The sequence below is a fragment of the Mandrillus leucophaeus genome, unplaced genomic scaffold (genome assembly GCF_000951045.1).
Source record: "Mandrillus leucophaeus isolate KB7577 unplaced genomic scaffold, Mleu.le_1.0 Scaffold50, whole genome shotgun sequence".
In the NCBI taxonomy this organism is placed as follows: Eukaryota; Metazoa; Chordata; class Mammalia; order Primates; family Cercopithecidae; genus Mandrillus; species Mandrillus leucophaeus.
The window spans coordinates 3522135-3547065 of record NW_012105365.1 but is presented as its reverse complement, the minus strand read 5'-3'; the positions used below and the strand labels follow the sequence as shown (position 1 = coordinate 3547065).

The following is a 24931-nucleotide window of genomic DNA, read 5'->3' as shown; positions in this document are numbered from 1 at the left end:
ACCTTTGACTTAATTGTTTTTTAAAAAAAGACAAAAATGCACTTAACATTTTCAAGTATAATGAAGTTACCATGAAAACACTTATATTTTCATATTTTTTCCCCAAAGCAAGGCTTTATTCATCCAAACGATAAAGACATTTGTAATTGCATTTCTGGCCTCTACAGTTAGAATGACTTTAACTTGTCTCATTTATTGATAATTTTATGTGTTGTGATAGATTTGATTCATGTAGATCATTATCCCTACCTCTCTTTTTTCCTGAAATAATATTTGTATATGTCTGTGTTCATGTGTGTGTCTTGTTTTCTGACTCTGAAATGTTTATTATGCCTTAGACAGTTACCCCAGGGAGATTATGTAAAAAAGCCTGGAGATGGTGACTCTTTTTATAGCGACATTCCTCCCGGAGTCAGCACAAACTCAGCATCTAGTTCTAAGAAGAGGTCTGCTTTTCTGTCGCATTTTCAGATTTCTACCTGTTCCATCACACATTATTCCATTAGTCAGAACATTTCATTATTTTGCAGCAGGTTTGATTACTTCTTCCTTCTTTCTTGAATGTTAAAAAATAGTATCCTTTGTTCTTTGATTACTCTACTTCAAAATGCCATATGCTCAGAACCACTCATTACACAAATCAGGCCACAAAACCTAAACAAAGCAAACCAACCAATAACTCTGATTCTATATAGAAACCTCAGGGTTTTTCAGTCTTGCTTTATATGGCTTAAGAAACTATACATAGTATTTAATAATATTTAAATGGTGAGCTTTATGTCATGTTTGGTAGTCAAAGAAAAAGGTTACTGTCATGCTTCAATAAAAGCAATTGTTAACTAAATTGGTAATTTAAGTGCTGCATTGAATATTTTTTAATTTTATATATATCAAAGCTAAGCTCGCTATGAAACAAAGATTGCTTCTCTGTGAATCATATATTTCAGTATTATGATTTTGCCTTTTTGGGGGGGGTGATTATTTCTAGACTTTATAAGTTACAACTTAGTTGACAAATTAAGTGTTTTTAATTTTGCCTGAGTTTTATAACAGTACAGGTGGAATTAATATTTATATGTCTTAGACACTGATGCTATATTCTTATTCTAGCATCTTAAGGTATATGACACCATTTAAAATTCTGCATGCTTTGTAACTGCTTAACAAAATAAATAAAAAGAAGAAATAAATAGTTGGCATGATTTAGGAAATGAGACCTATATTCATGTTGAAGGAAGCAAAAATATTCTTATAGAAGAATTTATTTATTTAAAGTTGCCAATAAGAGTGTAATGGACAGGAAAAAAGGTTTGATAGCCCTGCTCATGCCTTTGGGCACATTAACCACTTTGCAGAGTGAAGGGGAAGTTGCTAGTTTATTGAGAGGAAACATGACCTGTTCTGCAGTTCTGTATAGAGTGGATCATCTGTAAATATTCTGTAATGTCTCTCAGTCTTTGTAAACGTTAATCAGGAACGAGAATAGAAGGAATTAGTGAAACCTGGGAACTCTACTTTATGTGGAACTTTCTTAAGCATGAAGGATAGTTTTCACTTAGATAACGTAGCTTAAAGCAAAAGTAGAAACACTAGTTGTCGCCAAAGAAGTATGGTTCTACAGAAGAATGTTTTTAAAAATGTATTATTTTAATTTATGGAGGGCTTGTTGGCTAAGAGCAGAAGACTAGGGTTCTACTTGAATTCTCTAATACAAATATTTTCTTGATAGAATATTAAATTTTAAATTAAATAACATGGTAAATTAGTGGAGAAATTAATGGTTTCCAGCAGAATTTCTGTTGTTCTTTTGTACAAAATATGAGTCATTCTGTGAGTAGCAAATGATGTTGAGAAATTCCAACCTAGGGAATTCATATGGAATAGTTGTGCTGAGTTCCATTTATTTTCAATCATCAGTAGAAAGCTTTTTTTTGAAATAGAAATTATTAACCATCAACCAGAATAATATGTGGAAAAGATTTTTAAGTATAGTGCTATTTTCTAAAGTACCTATGAAAGAGTTTAAAATATCCATTTGAATAATTCGCAGATTTTAGAAAAATCTCAGTGGGTTGTGATTCTTAAGCAGCTAAAAGTTGTTAAGACTTTACTCTGAAGTATATGTAGCTTGTTAAAATTCTTGTGTGGTACAAGGTAGGTGTGTAAATTTTGCTTCTTGTAGATAATTCATTTAAAGATGGTAGGACACAAATAGCAGGTGGGCTCGATGGTACATGGGCTTTGTGAGAGGCACTGTCATGATAAACATCTGATTCAGTTCAGTTATTGAACAATTAGCCAACATGTACTACACTTTTTTGGACCATATTTGTGGAAAAAAATGCCAATTCTTAGAAAATAATTTTATTACTTAAGAAAATCTAAATAATGCTTTGATAAACGTTAACCAGGTTCACTTGAGCAAATCTTTATGTAATCTCTTGGAAGTCCATGTTCTCATAATATTTGAGTGGAAACCATTGCTTTACAATTAAGAAACATCTATGGTGGGACCCCATTATAACTCTGCTGCTGGGGTTATGCTGAAATACATAGTGAATTTGCTCTGTGGTTGCTGCGTTCTGGGGAATGTAAATTGGCTTGCATTGTGTCTTGATACTTTTCATTTATATACTATTGTAATGGGGTTCCATTGTATTTGACTTTTCTTAAATTGGATGTTGTGTAATTCTGCCTTCTTCATGAAGACTTTCATGTTCTCTTCATTCTTTCATTTCAGATTTTTTCTTTCTTGATTTATTTTATTTAATGCACAGTAATGCTTAGAAGTTTTGCTTACTGATCTCAAAACATTCATTTGGTTACATTTTTGAACAATTTATCAATATTTTCAATTTCAGGTCAAATGGGCTGTCTCATTCTTGGAGTGAAAGGATTCCAGACACAAAACATATTTCAGACATCTGTGAAAACGGGCGACCTCGAAGTAACTCTTGGCAAGGTAGAGGCTGGCATTCTGAATCCATCTGTCCACACAATCCAATTTTATATTTTGTGGCCCCTGGTTGTAAAGACTTTTTCATTTCTTGGAAGCTCTTTAGCTTTTCTCCCAACAGAGAGGAGAATATGTAGAATGAGAGCCTAGGTTTTATCTGGATGGGAAATGGTGGGATTCGGCAGCACCAGGACACTATACACTTTGTGAAATTTAATTTGAGAAAGCTGCACAGTGTGAAAACCCAGTGTTCCACAGTGGTGCTGCATATAAATTACACCCACTTGAAATGCCTCGTAATTAGACATAGGGCAATTACTTATTTACATGGAAATCTAGCTCTAAACCATCTTTTTCAGGTAACCTGGGAGGCAACAAAAAGAAAATCAGAGGCAAAAGATTTAGACCTCGGTCTAATTCAACTGAGTAAGTCTGAACCTCTAATGAAAAAAAGGCACTCCAAGGTCCTGTGCGAATAGTGTCAAAAGTAAATTAAGCAGATAGTCAAAGAACTGTAAACCATGTCTTCGGTCTTGGTTTTATCTTTTAAATTCTTTTTTGCCCTTTAAAAATTAACCATGGCTTTTCTCTTTTACATAGGCATCTCCGCAACTGCGCCCATACCAATATTCATTGATAGTGGGGGTCTCACCCTTGCTGCAGGCTTTTTCCTCCAGTCACCTGCCATTGTGGGGTCTTGGTTCTGTATGAAGGGAATTTGATAACATTCCTTTCTTCTCATCATCTGGGATTCAACCATTTCAAAGGGTCACCCTTCCTCTCCCCAATACTCACACAGCCTGTAAGCATCAGGGAAAAATTCCCATTTTACTGGAGCATGATACTGCTCACAATCTGAAATCACCACTATGAGGTCTTCATGGCTGCAATCTAAGCATTCTCTCAGACTTATGGAATAAGTTTCCCTTTTAAATGTTCTATCTGAGAACATTTAAAAGGGCATTTTCCTAAACTTGCTCTTTAACTGAATCATTGTCACTAAATGCGACATTATCCGTTTTAAATGATAGCCATGCATTTACTTTTTTTTTTTTTTTTTTTAAGGGGGATGGGTTTGGAAGTCACATTTGAAGTCATTTATAATGAAGTAAATAATGTACTTGTTTTGTTTGTTTCTCCATTTAAGAAAGTACAAGCAAAACAAAACCTCCTCAAATCTTTATCTCCCTTCATGGAATAAAACACATCCTTAGTATCCTTTTGGACTGAACTTGCCACCCGGTTTTTTTTTTTTTTTACCCATTCTATTTTATCCTTCCTAAAACTTGTTACTTATTTCTCACTGTAGTGATAGTTATTATTTCCAGGATCTCTATTGCTTCTTCACGCCTTAATACTTGGAAAGTCTGAATAGCAGGTATTTGTTAACTGCTTGTCAAAAACTTATGTTAGCTTTTCCATCATATACCCTGCCTTTTTCAGTCCAGGAATAATAACATTGCCCTGAAATTTGGACCTTCCACCTGAATGGTATTGTCTTGTAAGTGGCTTGTCAACATTTACTAGAGGATACTTTATAGACACAATAGACAATTTCAAGTGATACCATTGCATGGTCCAGAATGGCATCATAGAATTCCATCATAAATAACTAATGTGTTAGAGTTTATCTTATCCATTCCCAAAGCACTTGTATGCCTTAGGGCTCATTGTTGATAAACTCTTCTTGGAATGTTGTTTGGTTTGTTTTGCATGAGGTCACCTAGTAAGAGCTCCTTAACTTATCTTAGTTGCTCACAGGTGTACAGATAAAATTGCAAAATGTTCTTTAGAAGTTCCTTGTGTACTGTTTAGTGTTCTAACAGCATTTCCTATAACAAGGCTTCAAAAACTCCTAAGTTAAAAAAAAAATCAGTACTATGTTAAAGCTGTGAGCTTAGGACCGAAAGCACATTTGGTGTTTAACAATATTCATACGATGTTTTCTAGAGCAGTTACTTATTTTTAAAAATGTTATGTATGATTTCCACTCACATTGTATGATTAAAATTGTAGTACTGCAGATAGCCTTTGAGAAATCTTGCCTATGAGATAATTAAATTATAATATTTAATATGACGTTATAATAGGTTCATCTTTGTGAGGGAGAAGTATTAAGGACTTCCTCAGATTTTTCAGACTTTTCTGATTTTGGTTACATGACTCATGTTAATTAAATGGATCCAAGTCTGTAAAGCTGACCACAATTCTCACATACCTTCTTGTACAGGAACTGTCTCTCTATATATACATACGTATATACATATACACACACACACACACACACATATATATTTTCTTACGAGGATTCCTGATACGTAGCATATCAAGAATTATGTTTGCAAACTTTTAATACTTTCCATATTTAAGTAATCCCATTTGCTTCTGATAGTATAATACCATTTGTGTGACTACAAGAGGAACAAATTCACCACAAGTATCTCTTTTATTTTTTCAAATAAGAGATATTTCAGGTCCATTACTCAAAATTCCCTTTAATACCTCATTATTCCAAAAGATGATGAAAAATTGGGATATGAATTAAAACATGTACCATAAATACATGCTCTGCTAATTAACAAAATAAAATGTCCTCATATATTGTATTGTTTTTCCAGTCAAAACTTTTGCATCTTCCTCATTGTTGTAAATGATATAAAAATTTTTTTGGCTTAGACTTTGTATTATATATTGTGTTTTTACAGGAGGGAGCCCCAAGCACCTGAGCCTGGGCACTCCCTCGCCCAGACAGTCCCATCCCAAGGCATAAGCCCAGGGGGCTCTGACAGCCCCCAGACAGGGAGTCTGGATCACAGGTCAGTCTCCACCTGCCCCTTCATTCTGGGCTGCCACTTAATCTCCTTCCAAGTCCTTTCCTTGGCTGAGAACAGGGTCATTTGATCTTTGAGCGAGCCCCCATGTTTGCTTGGAGGTGCTCCTGGTCCAGCCAGCACCAGCTAATTTTCCTTTGCTTTTCCATCCTGGAAAACACAAAGAGCTCCCCTATCCCATCTAACGCATTTTTTTGCATGTTGCGCTATATGCCAAGGCAAGCCACATAGGTAGATTTACTGCAATGTGATAAAATCCCATCACTTCAGCTGCCATGACCTTGAGATGTCAGGAAGCTCACCGTGAAGACATTTTCATGGCCAGATCCCCAGAAAGAACACAAAATTGAGAGTTCTTTTCAGTGAAGAACTCTATGGTGAAGTGACCACAGCCTTCTGAAATGCTCCCTGAAACAGAAAAAAGTCCATCAAGTGCAAGTCAACCCATGTTGTTGTAGCATTCATGGAATAGCTGTGGCAGCAGTCCTTTGAGTTTCTAAGACTGTCAGTGAAAGGAACAAATGTCTCCTCCCGGAAGTGGCCGTCTGCCTGTGGGTGACTCACTTTGCTGTGTGGCTATGTTTCACCTGATTACAGCTGCATGGGCTTTTTCTACGGTTTTCCCCAGGCCAGAGCATTACTAGCCTTCATTTGTGGCTGCACTTGGCTTTTTGACTTTTTCTTTTTGTTGAGAATCTCAGTGGAAATCTTTATGCAAGTTTTAATTGGCTATCTGTGAAAGCACAAGTTGGCAATGATTGTGGCTAAAGGCAAAACTAGTGTGAGTTGTTTCTGAGTCAGGAGATACTATCTTACCAAAAATGGTTTTATAAGCAGAAAAAGCAACTGAACCCTTCCTTCAGAAGGGAATTTCACAATGCTATTTTGTATAGTACCTCGATTGAGGGAAAGGGCTGTGGAAAAAATAACCTGATATTTTTATGTAATTGGAAATGTAGTCTTCCAGATTTATGAACAGCTCAATAACTAAATATGGGGGAAAGAAGCAAAATGTAACCAAAAATAAATAATGTATTTTATAATTTCCCCTGGTTTGTTTACAAATAACTTATGTTTTATAGAGCTTGAATCTTTATTGTCTATAGTATCTCTAGAAGTTACTTTTTAAATGAAGAAAAGAAAAAAAGAAAACCTCCAAATTCTTCCAATGTGGAATTTGTTAAATCTACATTATTTCACAAGGGCAACTCTGAAGAGGATGTATTTTTGCTTGGCTCCCAGGGTAAAAATCAAAGGAAACTCTGGGGAAAACCAACAACTTAGACCTCCCTACAGTTTTATTACCTTTAAAATTTGCACAGTAATTCTGATGGAAACATTGCCAGATCCATCAGGGAAATGCTAAGTAAGTTCATTATTATTCTCTGGCAGTCATTCACACAATTCATGGTCAGACACTTGGAAGGCAACCTCTGAGGGTTGGTTCCTAATGGAAACAGGAGCACTTTATTTTGGAGTGCACAAAGAGGAGGAAGGAACACTGCAGCTGCTACTAAATTGCTAAATCCAGCTTCGAGATCATGGAGGCCTATTTAGACCACACTTAATGCGCATTGAGGCTCCAGGATCAAAAGAGTGGGACCCTATCTGCTCCTTACAGAGCCAACTGGAACATACTTTCATGTTGACTCCAGCTTGGGATCCTCTATAGGGAGTAAGACAGTGGTCATGTAAAAGCCTTCTTATATTGGAAAGAGAACTTTGTTCCTTTTAATTGTTCTTAGGGTGTTGTATGCCCAAATGCCAGATTGGAATTGCAGCCATCTGAATATTTTCAAAAAGCATCGTTGTCATTTAAAAACCAAAGAGCCAAATGAGAGGTGGCCTGGAAAAAGCCACTTTGGAGGTGGGTGAATGGGACTGCTGACTGTACTGTGATTGAAAGGGAGATTCTAATTCACTTTGGGAAGCCACTGGAAAAGGCTTTCCCAGAAATGTTGAATACATTGTAGAATGCCTTGATTGAGCCTTGTTGTAGCTAAGATTATTCTCATGTCATTGTATAGACTGCCTCATAATCACCCAACATCCATTCTGGTTTATTTGCCATGGTCACTTGCATTTGGAGGGTGAAGACATCCTTGCTAAGCTTGTGCTGTGTATTTTCAGATTTTCTATCTTGTTCTGCTTTCTTTGTTCCTTCCATTGCTTTCTGCAGGTATTTAAACCCATGGTTCAAAAGAGACTATAATGTAGCTAAGTGGGTAGAAGATGTGAATAAAAACACTGAAGGACCATACTTTAGGTATTTTATAAATTAATTTTTATATCCTTCTCAAACTCTCCCAGCACATACAAATACTGTAGTGTGACTGGCTCTCTATCTTGTATCTCCCAATACAAGTTCCTATAGGTGGAAAGGGGTCCTTGTTTATTTGCTGCCTTTTAACTCTGTTTTTGCTTCGTGAGCAAGTCTGGTTCTTTTCTGAATGTTTCAAATAAAGCCATTTGAAAGGGTTGCTGTTTAGTGCATGTCCCTATCACCATCTTAAGCTTTTTAGTAGCTTTCTCTTCATTTTATGCTATGTAGTGTTCTATGGGCATGAAACATACTTTCCACTAATAAAGAAGCACTATTAACCTGAACAATTTAGTTTCTATAATCTAGCAGTTTCATAATGCATTTTTCCTACTTACTGCCTAAGAGTGCATAGTGTATACAAAAATTCAAGGAAAAACGTATAAAGAAACTAAGTGAAATGTGATGGGATTTTACTTGGATAGAAACAATGATTTGGTCTAACTGGAAAATTACTGAGACAACATTGACCCCATGGGAGTATGTGGAATGAGTTTAGGTTTTATTTGTTCAGTATAACCATTTCCTACCAGAGAAAGGCTGTGCTGAGAAGTGTTTTACAGATTCTCAACAAAGCATGTAAGGAATTTTTTATGCTAATAAAAATGTTGTCATCTAATACTTCAAATAGAACAGGAAGCAGCTGGAAATATATTCTTGACTCACAAAATAGAAGAATATCGCTACATTTTAGAAACTATCAAATTTACTCAATTCACTGCAGCTCTGTGTGACATTTACAGGTCAGAAAGAATTTCCAAGAGTTCTTAATGGCATTTTTCACCCTTTCTAATCAAGTGATTTCCTAGAGGTAAATGTCCACTTTATATCTGACTACTTTGTGGACAACTAAGGTAAAGGAGAAATATGTACTCAATTACTACCTCTTCTGAACACAATTTTACAATAAACTCATGTTACTGATTGCCATGTCTTGGGTCAACATTGAACAGATACCAAAATATGTATGTGTTTTTAACTCTCAGCACCCATATAAGGTGGACTCTCTCTTCCAGTGTACCATTTAGTTTAGTTATGTATAGTTTGAGAAAATGATTAGACCTACCTGCCTTTTAATTCGATCCATAACATTTGCATACGCCCCAAGGAAAGCATAACTCCTGCCTGCTCATAAAAATGTATCCTGCTTTTATACCCCATCTTTCCCTCCTACCCTGCCCCTCTGCTTGTCCAACACTTTCCCACACTGAACCTCATACACATACACTCACATTCAAACATCCCACCCTCATCTGTAGCTCCCAAGATGGCCAACATCAGGAAGACAGGTAAGATGATTTTGACTGTTATTTGGAATCTTGGCTCACCTGCAGTCCTATTTCTCCTTTCTATTTTCCTCAGGCTTGTGGGCAGATTGTAATTTGTACCAGCCATGGATCCAAAACAGAATGACTTTGGTCCTATATGGGTTAGGGTTTTTATTCCCAAATGGATTTAGCATTTTTGCAGCAATAATTTGTGAAATGGTACCCCGGAAGAGTTGATTCACCTCCCCTGGGTGAACTGAGTAGTTTATGTGGCTCTCAGAGAAAGAGGTCACGTTTCTTAAAATCAGCACCCAGGTCTGCCCAGAAGCCGCATGACTAAATGCAATTTGGATGGGGAAATGCTTTAGCACCCCGGTTGCACGTGCAAAAAACTGCAAGGACAATTTTAGAGGGTTCCTTTATTTTCTATTCTAATATGAGATGTTGATTCCTACAGTAGATAGTGAAATTAAGAATTAATTGTTAAGAATCATGTTTATGTTTAAAGGTTAAAGTTCTGTGGACAGTTATAATTTAACTCATTTTTGGGTTAATACAGGTGATAAGATTTGAAATTCAATACAGCATTTCTGTGGTGGTGGTAAATAATTGACATGGCCCAGAACGTTTAACACAGTGATTCTAACGCAAGGGACAATTTCATCCACTCTCTATCCAAGCCAAGCCTCACATAGGAGCCCCAAAGTGCTTCCACACCTTGGCTTGTGCCTTGCCAACTCTATGTTTAGGCTCAGATCTGCTTCATCTGTGGCCAGGTCATTCAGGATTACCCTTCTTGTCAAAATCACCAGTGAGGGCAAAAGTCACCTTATTGTTTGTAGAGATGTGATCTCACCATGTTGCTCAAGCTGGTCTCAAACTCCTGGGCTCAAGCAATCCACCTGCCTCAGCCTCTCAGAGTGCTGGGATTACAGCCATGTGGTGTTAGCTTTGTGGCATCCTTATCAAAATGCAATCTGCAGCAAACTGGTTCAAAATATAGTCCAGCATTTAAAATATAGTAGCCACACTGCTAGAGAGAACAAGGCAAATGCCTAAATAGATATTGAGTGATGAGAGTGCCTCTGCTGTGCCCCCTTATCCAGTTTCGATATGACAGTGGTTGCTCAGATTGTTCTCTACATGAATTCGGGCCACCAGGAAGAAGCAAGTGAGATCAGGACAAGTGCATTATCTTGCCACACCCAGATCCTGGATGCAGTTCTGTTATAAGCTCTCAGAAGGTATCCTTACTCTCAGGTATTATCCCATTGATTTCTCACTTCATCAGGGTTTTCGAGTCCACTTCCATGATTCTATGGAATTTTTGGTGACTCTGAAAGAAAATGAATAATTACAACTATCGTGTATTAAGTGCCTATGAGATATCTTTATTCCTCACATCCTAAGGTGTAGGCATTCTTATTACCTTTCTGTAGATGGAGGAAACTGAGGTACAAAGAGTAATTCAAGGTGGCACAGCTAGTAAGTGTCAGAACCAGAACTAGAGCCTGGCTCTGAATCCAAAATCTGTACCTTTTCCATTTCACCTTAATTAAAAGTAGCAGAGTGGATACTGATGACTTGAATCCTCCCTTAGTACACTTAACAAATTCTCCTGGATCTAGGCCAGGCATGATGGCTCACGCCTGTAATCCCGGGACTTTGGGAGGCCGAGGTGGGCGGATCATGAGGTCAGGAGATTGAGACCATCCTGGCCAACAGGGTAAAACCCCATCTCTACTAAAAATACAAAAATTAGCTGGGTGTGGTGGTGCGCGCTTGTAATCCCAGCTACTTGGGAGGCTGAGGCAGGAGAATTGCTTGAACCTGGGAGGCAGAGGTTGTAGTGAGCCGAGATCACACCACTGAACTTCAGCCTGGCAACAGAGCGAGGCTCCATCTCAAAAAAATAAATAAATAAAAATAAAATAACAAATTTTCCTGGATCAACCTACTATAAAACTCACATATGAACACAAGTGAGTAAGAGTTGGACTTGTGTCCCTCTCCATGTGACTGGCCTGGTTTTTAGCCTGTCCGTGGGTGCAGAACTGAACTGAGGTTGGCCTTACAGGCATATATACAAAAGGTAATCCCAGGAAGTTTGATGTAGCCCTAAGAGGCACCACAATCCACTGGCACACAAACATACTTTTATTGTGTAATTCTAATAGGGTATCCATTATGGTAACTATCATTTTTAAAAATACAGTAATGGGCTGGGCGGGGTGACTTATGCCTATAATCCCAGCACTTTGGGAGGCCAAGGTGGGTGGATCATTTGAGGTCAGGAGTTTGAGACCAGCCTGGCCAACATGGTGAGACCCTGTCTCTACTAAAAATACAACAATTACGCAAGTGTGGTGGCACACTCCTATAGTCCCAGCTACTCAGGAGACTGAGGCAGGAGAATCACTCCAACCCAGGAGGCAGAGGCTGCGGTGAGCGGAGATCACACCAACTACACTTCAGACTGGTTGACAGAGTGAGACTCCGTCTCAAAAAATAAAATAAAATAAAATGCAGTAATAATAATGGTTGACTTGTATCCAGTGATGCACTTTACTTTTTAAGTGAATGAGCTGTGCTGGTGCCTGGCTTTAGGTGAAAGCCAGGCTGGAACTGCCAGGCAAGTAGTCAATCAAGGTCAGAAAAGAGCCTGGAGATAGTTTTGAAGAAATGTCTTCCTTAGACATTTGTGAGACATTTTGAGTTTATTTTCCCTAAAGTGTTTTACCCTATCATGGCATCTAGTCCTGTTTTGACTCCTGCTCTGGTGCTCTCCATCCCCCCAAGGATAATCAGTTTTATGCTGCCACATACCACCCAGCCTCCAGGACCCTTTCCCCTGCTAAAACTTTCCTGCTGGGCTTCTCTTCCCCTCGGGGTCCAAGATGCCAATTAACAAGCATGTTATTATTCTTTACTTCTGTTTTGACTCCCGCTCTGGTGCTCTCATCCCCCCAAGATAATCACTTTTATACCCGCCTCCAGGACCCTTTCCCCTGCTAAAACTTTCCTGCTCAGCTTCTCTTCTTCCCCTCAGGGTCCAAGGTGTCAATTAACTAGCGTGTTAAGAAGAAGTATATGTGCAATTTCTTTGGGGTTCTGGAGAAAATCTCCTATTTTTGTTCTAACTTAATTGGCTTTGCCCATAGGAAGATATTTGAGGGGAAGACTGGACCTTCAGCACCCCTCATTGGAATGGCTTTGTACATGTTCCAGGCTGGTCATTTGGACCCATGGCCAAGCATTCCAGCTTTAAGCTGGAATGACTGTGAAGCTAAAAGCTAATAGCTAATGGTGTGGACACACATGCTGCAGCAGATTAAAAAGATGCCTCATTTTGCATGATCCCCTAAAGTAAACAAGATTTAATTATTTGTTTGTGTACCTTACTAGCTTTCCAAAACTTGGATATTTTATCAGTAGTGATTAGGCTAAAAAACTGATGCCAGGTTAACAGTCTTATTTTAGAAAGATGCATTTAAATATCTAAATGCAGAAGTTTGCCATCATCTTACATGTACCAAATTTGTTTCTTGAAGATCATAGTCCTATTTAAAGTGTTTTTCTAAAATAAAAAAATTAATTTCTCAATTAAAAAATATGAAGTAGTACATTGCTTTAATAGAACTTTAGAGAATTTGAAGTACTAGTATTAGTTACATCCATCCACTCCGCAATGAAGAGCATTAACATAGGAGAAATCAAAGAGCTGCTGTGTTCTAAGCATTCAGGCAAAGGAGTGGTCCTAGCCATTTTTCAAAAGTAGGAGTTACAGATTAAAAGTGAATTGTACCATTCTTCATTCTTAAAATCTATCAAGAATGTTCACTACTACTATCTTTGGGTGTGTAGGAAAAATTATTTTCAAACTTTAGTTTGAATTCAGTGTCCATAAAATGGAAATTAGTATGAAAACTATGGCAGAACCAGAGCAAAGGATAATGTATGCATGTAAACCAAAATTTAAAACAAGGGAGGAAAAAAGACACCTTTATGCTATTGAATGCAGCCTAGACAGTAGATCTTGACCTACCCAATGCTACCCCCACCCCTCCCAGCCAACATTCCCAGGCTGGGTCAGTCACAGCAGATGAGGTACATTCTACTGAAATAAATACTTCTGCTGTAATGTGGCAGTGTAACCAGTTCAGCAATGTGGGTTTTTACCACCTTGCACCAGGGATTAAGGAGCAGTGGATGTGTAGTGGTAACGTTTGTGAATGGAATAGGTACTACAGTTATCACATCTGTTTTTCATTGATATGTTATGAGTAGACATTTTTTACTCAGCTGTTTTTTTTTTTTTCACTTTAAAGACAAGTTAGCAATAGATATGGGCTTGTCTAGTATGTTCACCTTAGTCACAAATTACCACTACACATGCAAAACCAATCAAGTACAGCATAATACACCAACGGCTTACATAGAAATGCTGATGGTAGGGACTAATTAGACCATTTTTGTATGTTCTCATCATACTTTGTTTGGCTGGAACTCTGCACTCCTTACTGCTTGCATGTTTACTAATTTATTAAAAGCCCTGTATTTGCCTTTGTTCCTTCACAACTAACACACTGGCCTCTGAATGCATGAGTGTTGTGTAAACTGGTGTGTGATTTAGCAACTAATAAATATATCAATTGTAATGAATTTTGAGATCTTAAGACAAAATTGGAATTATTGTACTTAAACATTTTTACATTAAGTGGTAAAAATAAGCACAATATTAATATTTTATACATGTAATTTACCATTATAAGCTCTTAGAATAATTTCATCCCTTCTCCATTTTAGCTTTTTATCTATTCTATAGGATACATTTTTAGTGGCTTGTAGTTTAAAAGTATCATTCTATGTACTAACATTTAAATAATCCATCGCAGTCATGAAATTAGGAAGATAAAATTGCAGCTTTTCACTATTGAGAATGACAGAATATCTTCCCAGTAGTTAAATCTTTGCAGTAGTGGCATATGAAAGTTAGAAGTCAGAGGGTTTGTTCTGAACCCACTTTTCAGATATTTGAAAAATGTTAGGCAATCACATGATGTTTATTTCATGTTCTCAACATCTCAGGACTTTATCTCCTGCCAAGTCTCCTTCTTCATCCACTGGGTCTATTGCCTCCAGCAGAAAATACCCTTACCCAATGCCTCCACTTCCTGATGAGGAGAAGAAAGTGAACCGACAAAGTGCAAGGGTATGTGGAAACCTCTTTCATGTGCTGACATGCTCAGTCATTATCATTTATCTATGAGTTTATAAAAGAGAGAATCATTTTTCCTCCCTTGTTCCTAAGAAAATGAAAAAATCAAACTTGAAGATAAGGAGATTCTTGGGACTTTGGGCTTCAGATTTATATTTGCAAATAGTTCAATCTACATTGATATAGCCTAGATACATTTTGTGTAATTAATTGCTCTATATTTATATATTATTATAGCTAATATAGTAAAACCTTGCGTAAACAAAACACTGTATTTTTCTATGTCACCTTTTACATTTTAATCACACTGCCACTCTGTCTCACAACATTCCTGAAACATATCAGTATGTAGAATTGGAGATACAGTGGAGTTTAGAGAGGCAGACTGGCCCTCAGAGACTTAAGTGAAAGATACAACCAAAGAATAATTACCTTTATTGATGTCCAGGCTCTGTTGTGGTCATTTACACTGTAATGTTGATCTTCTTAGAAATAATGTTGCAAAAAAATAAAATAAAGCTTATAAGCCTCGGCAGTGTTAGCTGCTGGTTAGACTTTTTGGTCTTAAGAGATGTTTCAGAATCTCTTTGATCCCAAACCTAAATTATGTGGTTCAAGGTAAACGTGGATCATTCAAATTTTAATTTAACTCAGAGTCAGTAAGAAGGCACAAATAATTAAAAGCTGTGTAGATCACTATAATCCAAAAGTCTTTAAAAACTACCAGCAGTGTTTTGTTAATAATAAAAAATTACCATTGTATGTTAATATGAGAAATGGTAAAAGATAACAAGACAATTCAGATTCCCAGCACTCAGCTTTCTGAATTAACAGAAGACTTCTTGATAGATATCTAGTTGTTCATGATGTCATGTGTGATAATGAAATCTGAGACTGATGTCATTCCTGCTCTCCTCAAAGAATTGCCTAAGTGTAGCACCCGACTTTCTTTCTGCTAAATTGTCTATATCCCTGTTTTGCTCCATCAAGTTAGGGACATTCCCTCAGCTGTTGTCGTGTCAGAGTTTGGGTTATTGGAGATGTTACCACACAAGAGCCTGTAAAAACGATAGCTCTCCAGAAAAAATGGCTGGCCCATGGCCCCTTTCCTGGGCTGAGCAGATGACTACAAAGACTCTGGCTGCTGCGATTGTTACGTGAAAGGTCTGATTTGTTCTATGCACTGTGGAACAGCCACATAAGCATGTGGCAGAATCCTACCAAATACACAGCCCCTATCATTGGGATGTCTCTGTGGGCTGTGGAGAGTGGAACAAGCAGATCTTCCTATCAGCAGCCCCTCTGTTACCACCACATAGGTGTGGGCCAAGACATGCCTCATGCTGAAAGTGATGCTTGGCAATTGCTCATTTTATCCCACTGGGGTAGTCATGACATTCAGGTTTTTCCCAATGTTATTCATTTGTCCCTCCCTTCTTTCTCCTTTCTGTCACATATTATTTTTAATCTTTATTAAAAAATATTGAGGAAACTTCAGCTCTCCAAGGCCAGAGTCTAAACCCTTTAGCCCTCCAGACTATCGTCTGAGCATCAATTCAGATCGTCTTTGCTCCAGACCCACCACAAGCCCCATTTAACTCCTCTCCACCACCAGTGTCACCCATTCACGAAGATCCCCACAGTTCAGATATTCATTTGGTTTCCAAGGGGTTGGCGTCTTTTCAATAAAAAGGACATATAAAGCAGACCTAAGGTAGATAGGATGGTGGCTTTACCACAGTCCTGTGGGGTAGGCAGACTTGGGCATTCAGAACAAGATTTCCATGAAGATTTGGGAGAACATATTAAGGGAACCTGTATAGAAACATCTACTTAATCACTTGGCTTTTTCTGCTTTTTCTTTCCCAGAAACTCATTATATATACAGTGACATATATCAAATGTCCAGTAAAAATGGAATATGGATGGAAATTGGATACAACCTAAGTCACTCTGGTCATAGGCTTTGTTTATGTTTATAATAATTACATCTAAATTATATTGCCTGGAAACATATTTCATCAGCTTGATCTTCTTTTTAAATTGGTCTTCCTTTTCTGGTGAACTGAGAGTTGCATTCATATCTGATCATGTCACACTTGTTATTAGTTCATTAAGGTGATTGCTGAACATTGTGGAAATTCGATCTGAATAGGGCCAATATAGAGCTCATGGCAAAAGCAAGGAGAGGGTAGGAGGGACAGCATGAATGAAGGGACATCCTGCCTTGAATGTATCATTCCACTGTGATACCTCAGCTCATGAGAGATAACCATTTTTAAGGAGGTAGTGATAGAATTGGAGTGTATGGCAGTGATTTTCAAGTGGGTGATGGTGGAATTGATGGAGTCACACTTCCCCGATGTCAGTGGTTTTCTGTTGTGGCTGCACAAGGGAATCATCTGCAAGGCTTTTAAAATATTCTTACACCTGAGTCCCACCCAGAGAGGTTTTGATTTAGTTGATCTGGTGTGCTGCCTGGGAAGCGGAATTGTAGAAACCTCCCCAGATTAATGTAATGTGCAGCTGAGGTTGAGAACCACTGCTCTAGCTGGCTGTCTTGGAATCCTGGGGAAAGGAAGGGCATGTATAGCTAAAAAAATAATATTTTAAATTCGTTTATTTCATTTGAGACACAATATTTATTCAAAATTTTAGTAACATTAAATGAGGATGTGATGGTTTTTGTATCAAAAGATGGCTGTTGTTGAAAAGGTTGAGACACAGGTTTTGAGGAAAGAGAGAGCTAAAAGTTGGAGTGTTTATTCTATCCACTTTTTAGACTTTGCAAGAGTGTGCATCCACAGTCACATATGTGTGGATGGAATCACTGAATCTTTTTCATCTCCTACTCAGAATACATCTGCTTCCTGCTTTCACAATGTGCAATTTTGCTCTTTTCTGTTGTGCAGCTATGGGAGACATCCATTTAAGATCAACTGTTTACATGTGATACATCGAAAACTGTTTACTTCAACTTTTATAGAAATCCAGGCTCATGGAATCACTGCAAATCTATCTGCTCTTCAGACAATACGAAGACCCTCTGAGATGCTACAGAGGAGAGGAAGTGGAGTCTCACATCTGGTTACCATTTTCTTTTTGTCATTGGCTTAGGGTTTAACTGAATCATGAAAAGAACTACTGAAATGTTATACTATAACATGGAACAATAAAGGTACTGGTATGTTAACAGATAATCCGCATGACAGATAAGATGTAGAAATATCCATAAAGTTAACTCACATGACCCAAATGTAGCAAGTTTCCTAAGGGACAATAGTGGATTCAGAACTTGATGTTCTGAAGCACATCCTCACTGTAAACAGTAATGCTATATGCATGAAGCTTCTGTTTATTGTTTTCCATATTTAAGGAAACAACATCCCATAATAGAAACGAGCATGCAGGGCTAAGGCATATAGGATTTTTCTGCAGGACTTTAAAGCTTTGAGAGGCCAATATCCCATAGGCTAACTTTAAACATGTATTTTAATTTTTGTTTTGTTTTTTACTTTTCATATTTATATTAGCATACAAGGACAATTGTATATATGTAACATTTTTTAAATTTAAAAAAATGCAGCTGTTACACACAAGTGTATTTTGCCAAATGCCTAAAAATTCAGTCACAATCACATCATCGTCATCCATCCAGTGATCTTCAAAGACTATAAGCAGGTAATGTAAATATAGTGGTCAGTGCTGTAAATGTGTCTCTCCATAATTGGTATTTGTCCAAAACATGTGATGTCCCTTTAACCTGTGCACAGTCTGGAGGCGCAGTTTTATTGAGTAAGTAATTGAGTGAGAGAACTAAATGCCCAGCAAAACTTCTGGCCTCCACAGTTTGCTGATGCAGGAGCCCACTCTGCTCCCGATTGGCTGCTCCCTGGACATCATCCATCCCATCCATCCATCCCATCTCATCCCAGTGAGCCAGCCCCTCAGCAATGTGTCCTGCTGAGATTAAGCAAGTGCACCAAAGACACATGAGACCACGTACTGCCAGTGAGCTGGTAGCTTCTGACTTGCCAATACTCTAACCCTTTGTGGCCTGAAGTTTTGTTCCTTGACAAAACTTTTCAGTCACCCTTATCTGTGAAATGAATGACTTGTTTTAACAAAAACAACTTTGACACTATTGATTAAGAATATTTATCATCACTGGGATGTGAATCCCAACAAGTCATTCTGTACTCACTCTGGAGCAAGATGATGGAAGATTCTACTGTTTGAGTTGGGTAGCCTCAACCGTTCATAAAGGGTTAAGTTAGATCTAAACCACAGAGATGCAGCAACTGCAGAGCTACACTAACAGCTGGCAGGGGGAAAGAATCTGATGCTTTGAACCATATATTTTTTAATCCATAGGAAAATAGGATTCTATTTTAAAAGACCCTTCTTTAAAACCAAAGTTTGATAACTGTTATAATGGCAGATCTGTCATTCCAAAAGAAAGCTAGCTACCCTAGTGAGGCTGGAGATTGATGGGCTCAATCACATGGTCTGCTCTGAAGTAGTATACTTCTGATTTCCTAATTTTCTGTGTGTTCTTAAGAGGTATGGAACCTGCAGACAGGGTTTCAGAAATAATCTCTAAATTTGATCCTCTTCCATAGTATCCATGGACAAAATCCATATCATCTTCATATGTAATCAAATTGATTACATATGATGCCCAAACTGAAGGGCCGAGTTAGAAGGCAGCATTTTGTGCTTTGTGTTTATGTCTTCGGTAATGGACCTCTCTTTTGAAAGTCTTTGAAATGGTTGGAAAACAATTTAATGATCCAAAATTACATAATGTAAAACAGCATTTTTCATGACAGGAAGGGATGTGATTGTTAATATGACCATAAAGCGATCCATCAGGCCAAGGTTTGGGTGAGTGTTGGGCACTGTTGCCACATAGCTCAAGCCAAGAACAGAAGGGCAGACAGATTGAAAGATGTAGCAAATAAAGTGACTTTTTACCAAGATCACTGTAACGTGCACTGAATGTTTCCTGGTATTGAGTGTATAAAAGGCTAATGCTATAAGGTTTATTTTGACTATAAAAGAGTTTATAGATTTGAATATAAGGTGCCTCATGTAAATATGCTTCCTAGTTACAGGTACACAAACTCTAATTTGAAAGAATCCACAAACGGCTAGCTGAGAAGTTAACAGATCTCTGTCTGTCATCCATCCATGTGTCTTTCTTCCTTCACCTCAGTTATTTTTACATGAAATTATTATTTCAAATGAAAATCATTATCATGTGCCTTTTGGGAGACATGGTTGCTCTAGAGGTATATAGTTTGTAATTACCCTCCTTGGAAGCTCCACCTTCCTGTGGAACTGAATAAAAATTTTTATGTTTTATTTTTAGAGATTATGATTTTAGGTATACAGTAACTTTAATGTTCTATTCTTGGAATCTACTCTATCTCCCATGTTTAAACATTCTTAGAGCCATTTGTGGGATTCATTGAAAAATTTATAGTCTCAAGGGAGAGTTTCAAGAAGTATCTGTATATATACTCATGTTGGGGTTCTAGAGGCATTACATCTAAATATTTATGACTTTTCATCCACTGAGGTAGGTAGCATTAAATATACAAGCACAGCATTATTTCTCTTTAAATAACTATTTTGAAGAGAAACTTTGAGGCCATATAACAGTTTATATCATGCAACTAATATTTATATTTCCCAATCCACTACAAAATCATTGCTAAGCAGAAGAGAGCAGTTATTTGGCCTTTATGTTTCATTGTATGCCTTTTCCCCCTCTTTCTAAAGTTTTATGCATTGATAAGACTGCAGATTGGCACCCAGCTGCCCGAGATGTTCCATTTATCCATAGTCGTTGTAGTGCGATCAACCCTGATTTAAAGGAACATTTAAATCTCTCCAGTAAGTGTCAACAGGAAGGCATGGGATAGCAGGGAGTCCTTATGGAGTGGACTGGCCACATGAACTGTCCTCTGCATCCAGCCACTCTTTATTTAGATGGGAAGTGGCATGGTCCTCTGAACGCTACAGGCTGGAAATGATCCCCAGGGCACGTGCAATCTGTGGAAAGGAATAAATCAGACAGTGCAACATGATGAGGGCTTTCAATTTGCTGTGGTTGCTGTATTTTTGACAAGAAACCCAGAGCTTCGATTAGGAATAACCTATCAGAGTTGTTCCTTTAAAAAATATTGATGAATAAAGCAAATGTGGGCTTAAAATGCCAACTTATTTTTCACTTTGATATTGGTGCTTTATTAAGTGATGCCATAGTTTGTCTCTTTTCCCTCTCACTTTAAAAAGAATTTTAAAATTGTGTTTGTATATAAGGTCAGTCCGGCATAGAATTTCTGAAAGTAACATTAATAGGGTTTCTAAAGAAGTTGTCAGAAAGACAAAAATTAGATATTCTGTGCACTTTCCGAGAAGGACTCTTTATGTTTGAATTTCAAAACAGGCTTACATTTCTTTTCTGTTGATTCCCTTGCATATCTACATAATTTAATCCTGTCTATTGTCCCAGATCTCTTATGGCTACTTTACCTGTTACCTTTTTTGGAATTTTGTTCTTTATGTTTTACAGTTACCTTTGGACCAGAAGATATATGATATTTTTATTCATTTTTTTTCAGTGTTTTAAAATAAGGTTTGTTCATTTTATCCATTCATTTCCTATTGTCATGTAGTTCTATTTTAACCATATATATATAGTACTTTAAATAAATTTTCTTATGTTATTATTTAACACAATAATAAATCTTTATCTAAATAAAAGACTATTTTACTTTATTTTACTTAAAGGAAAGATAATTTATTGGCAGGATATTGAGTAGCTTGTAGAGTATATGGGAAGGGGAGAGCCAAGTTAGGAACTGGCAGGAGTGAGGAGGGATGAGACAGCTGCCTGCACAGTCTGATAGGACACATCTGGCTGCTGCCACTGGATGCCCACATGGGCAGCATATCATAAATATCACCCTACCGTTGGCAAGTTGGCATGAATTTTCCATGAAACGCTCTTGACTCCCATTTGCACCATCATATCTACTTTTTATGTACCTAATTATATTTTTCCTTTAACTTTTATGGTTTTTTTTTTCTAAAACTGCCACCTAAATACCTTTCCACTCTGTTAAATGTATGGAGTCAAGATAAATTTCTCATTCTTGCTCTGCAGCTTAAAATGTATAGGAAGTAAACACTTCCATGGAATAGGGCTTAATTTGGGGCTCAGATGTTTTGGGTTTTTTCCTCCTTAGATGTTTTTGAATGGATAAAACTACTCTGGCTTTGGAAGCAGCAACTTTTCTCCTGACCTGGAAGAACTAAGGACTTTGATAAACAGTTTCCCGTTGATAGTATCATATAATGAGCGGCGCAGTCTGCTTTTGTGAAAATTGGCCCAGCGGCAGCAGCCCACGCCAGCTGTGTGTGAGTAGCCCTGCTGTTAAAAGTACACCTGCTGGGAATTGTTGGCACATGCTCATAGCATATGCTCTGGGGGGAGGTGCTTTTAATTCCAAGAGGAGCTTTTCTATCATCTGCAGATGCAGAGCAAAGATGCAGCAGGACTTTAGAAAACAGGAGTGTTTCTATTGACATTTTATTCATTGCTTTGTTAGTCCCCCAAATGGAGAATCTTCTGGTTGTTTGTAAGCAGAAAAAACAAAACATTCAAAACCAAAAACCTAATTAGTACTTTTGTCCTTTATATCCATAGTCTGACAAGCAAGTAAGCATCCTCATGGTGAGATTTTGAGGGATGCTTCCAGAACCGTCCTGCCTCCTATGTAGCTCCCCCTTCAGTAGCTGTGCAACTCTTTCCTCCTGACTAGGAACTTCTCTATTGTGGAAGTCAGTTCCTTTGGCTAAGCTGTCCCTTGAGAGAACCCTAGGATGCCCTAGGGAGTAGAGGTGGCAGGCATCTTTATCTTCGCCCACTGGCACATTAGCAGCTTATGCAACTTAGGAAGTCACTGGGAGATGAGTCCCAAGAGGGTGAATTTCAGGATGGGGAGGAGATAAGAAGCAGAGAACTTTGGGAGATCATGGAGCATTTAGTCCTGGCACAGATGCAGAATGAATATCCACAGGAAGATTCCTGAAGCCAGATATGCAGGAGAGCACACATTGTCACGAGGGGTGTGATGGGAAGAGAGGTGCTGGATGCCTAAGACAGACTTGTGTGCTTGGCAGATTGACTGAGTGTTGACTCTGAATACTTTGTGGTCCAGTCCATGATGGGTCAGTCACTCCTGCCTGATGCATCCCTATTGCATTGTTCATAGAACCTGTATCATATGGGGAAGCTTCAAGGCTGGCAGGCTTTTCATCAGGTAATCATCATTTCATGTTCTTAAGTATCCTTGAAATCAAAACCAGGCAATGTGTGTTTTTGGTTTTGTTTTACAAAAAGGCATACAATGAGACCAATTCCTAAGATAATGCACATACAGAATCATCAATAAAGTTTCAAAGAGTTTATGAAAAAAAGGTATTTTCCTTTCTTGTAAAAAAATGTATTTTATATATATATAATATGCTCATCTGCATTCACCCTAGGGCTTAGCCTCTTGTTTTATGAATTTTTAGGCTGTGATTTGTGTTGGATGGTTAAGCTCTAAAATAATGCAAATAGCCCCAATCTTTAAATATAGCGGTGCTAAGTTGAACAAGTAACACAATACAGAAAATGCTGATATGAATTAATACTTAGTAATAATACAAAAGTTCCTGCTAAATTATATATGTGTATCACTGCCTGATTAGAAACCCCACTTTTCTTTCCTAATCCAGCACAAAATCAAACTCTGATTCTACAACCAGTCTTTTTAAAGGGCAAAAATGACTCAACACCTTTGTTTTGTATGGAAAAACTTTTTTTTTTTTTACACTAACTGCAAAAGTGCTTAAAAATGTTTATTCAGGATAACTAAGCATGTACTCCTTTTTTAACTTGCTGGAAGACTTACCTCTCCAAACTAGCACCCCCAAAAGACAACTTCTTTCAGAAACTAGATGTTTTACCTAAACATAGTAGCTTCAATGTTAGCCAGCGGTAGGTCGGCACTAGTGTTTTCCACGGTTATCACCTTTGACAGGTGATGTCCATCTATAGATAGTGGAAGCCACCCCATGGGGAGGTGTTAATAGCAGCATGGTTTCACTTTTGGTAATCAGGTAATCATGTGTATATACTTAGATTCGCATTATTTTAACATTCCTCTGCTACTCTGCACTTCAGGTTCGTTAAGCTGTTTCAATAATTACTGGGGTTCTGGCAAACACCAATGGAAATGTATATGGCAACTGCTTTCCTGAGCAAGTGTAATTTGTTTTATGGCTGTTCAAGTTATAAAATTGTTTTTACATTGTAGGTAAACAAAATCTTGATGTTTTTAAAGGTCACTGTAACTTAAGCTTCAAATTTCTGGCACAGTTTTATTAGTATTCACTTCGAAAGCTAATAAGATACCATGGTTTTCTATGTTACTCTCATTGTAACATTAGTAAACTGACTTTCAATAAAAGATTTATGTTATTTTGATGCACGACTCTTTTCTCTTTTTTTTTCTCCCAGCCAGTTTCTCTTTCAGAAGCTTCGTTAGGGGTACAGTCAAGGGATTATTTCTTTTCTGTTCACTGGTGTCCCAGAAGGGGGTCACTAACATGATGAGAAATTGAGAAATACAAACCCTTTAGCAAAGCCTGAGTGCTCAATTTGTTGCAGTTTCCTCATCTGAATGGCAGAGGTAGTTTACTTATTTATCTGTTTGCCTCTCCTCGTAAGCACTTCCTCTCTCACCCTAATGAGGATCAATTTCCTCTATCCTGTCCTGTAGACCAGGCGGTGGTGCTTAGTTAATAAGCTCACCTGTGCTGCATTCTAAAGCACTGTGCCTAGGATGGGCTCATGAGTTCATTGCCTAAAAACTGTTCCACCCTGGCCGTTTCATCTTCCAGGCAGGCATGTTACCTGCCCATCATTATTCTGGCATTTGCAGGGTCCTTGCCATCTGCTCATAGGCTGCATAGGAAATAAGTTATAAGTAGTCAAGGTACTGTTTTAATGTGAGAAAAAGAGAAGGAAGTCACTGATGAAGGGCTTATACATTTATTATGAGATTTTAAAAGTTTATGGTGATTACATGCTCCATTTCTTGTATTTATAATATTTTAGTCATATAATAATTCATTTAGATGAACACTGAAACAGTAACACACTCAACTGAGCCAAAGCAAAGTCTAGTTCACAGATGGCTGAAGTTTTAGCTCACATGCCATCTCACGGACTTCACAGTACCACCTGGAACATCATGCTGAAGGAGAGTCTAAACT

The 24931-nt window shown here is 37.7% G+C and overlaps 1 protein-coding gene and 1 long non-coding RNA gene across 7 annotated transcripts in view; one reads left to right on the top strand and one right to left on the bottom strand.

Annotated features, from left to right (window-relative positions):
• The window catches only part of ADAM22 (ADAM metallopeptidase domain 22), a 255952-nt gene extending 234590 nt beyond the window's left edge, over nucleotides 1-21362 (top strand). For 2 of the 6 annotated variants that reach the window (XM_011996031.1, XM_011996030.1), the window contains 5 exons: nucleotides 339-446; nucleotides 2862-2962; nucleotides 3316-3382; nucleotides 14464-14587; nucleotides 17506-21362. In XM_011996031.1, coding sequence (XP_011851421.1) covers nucleotides 339-446; nucleotides 2862-2962; nucleotides 3316-3382; nucleotides 14464-14587; nucleotides 17506-17526 — 421 coding nt within the window. In that variant the 3' untranslated portion in view covers nucleotides 17527-21362. Of the gene's footprint in view, nucleotides 1-338; nucleotides 447-2861; nucleotides 2963-3315; nucleotides 3473-5661; nucleotides 5773-7966; nucleotides 8054-14463; nucleotides 14588-17505 lie in introns of those variants that run through there. The other 4 variants (XM_011996029.1, XM_011996032.1, XM_011996033.1 and 1 more) reach the window with 4 other exon arrangements.
• Nucleotides 21363-24643: 3281 nt separating this feature from the next.
• LOC105550943 overlaps nucleotides 24644-24931 on the bottom strand; it is a 4252-nt gene continuing 3964 nt past the window's right edge. Inside the window, exon 2 of the long non-coding RNA XR_001007803.1 lies at nucleotides 24644-24853. This is a non-coding gene — a long non-coding RNA (uncharacterized LOC105550943). The remainder of the gene's footprint in view (nucleotides 24854-24931) is intronic.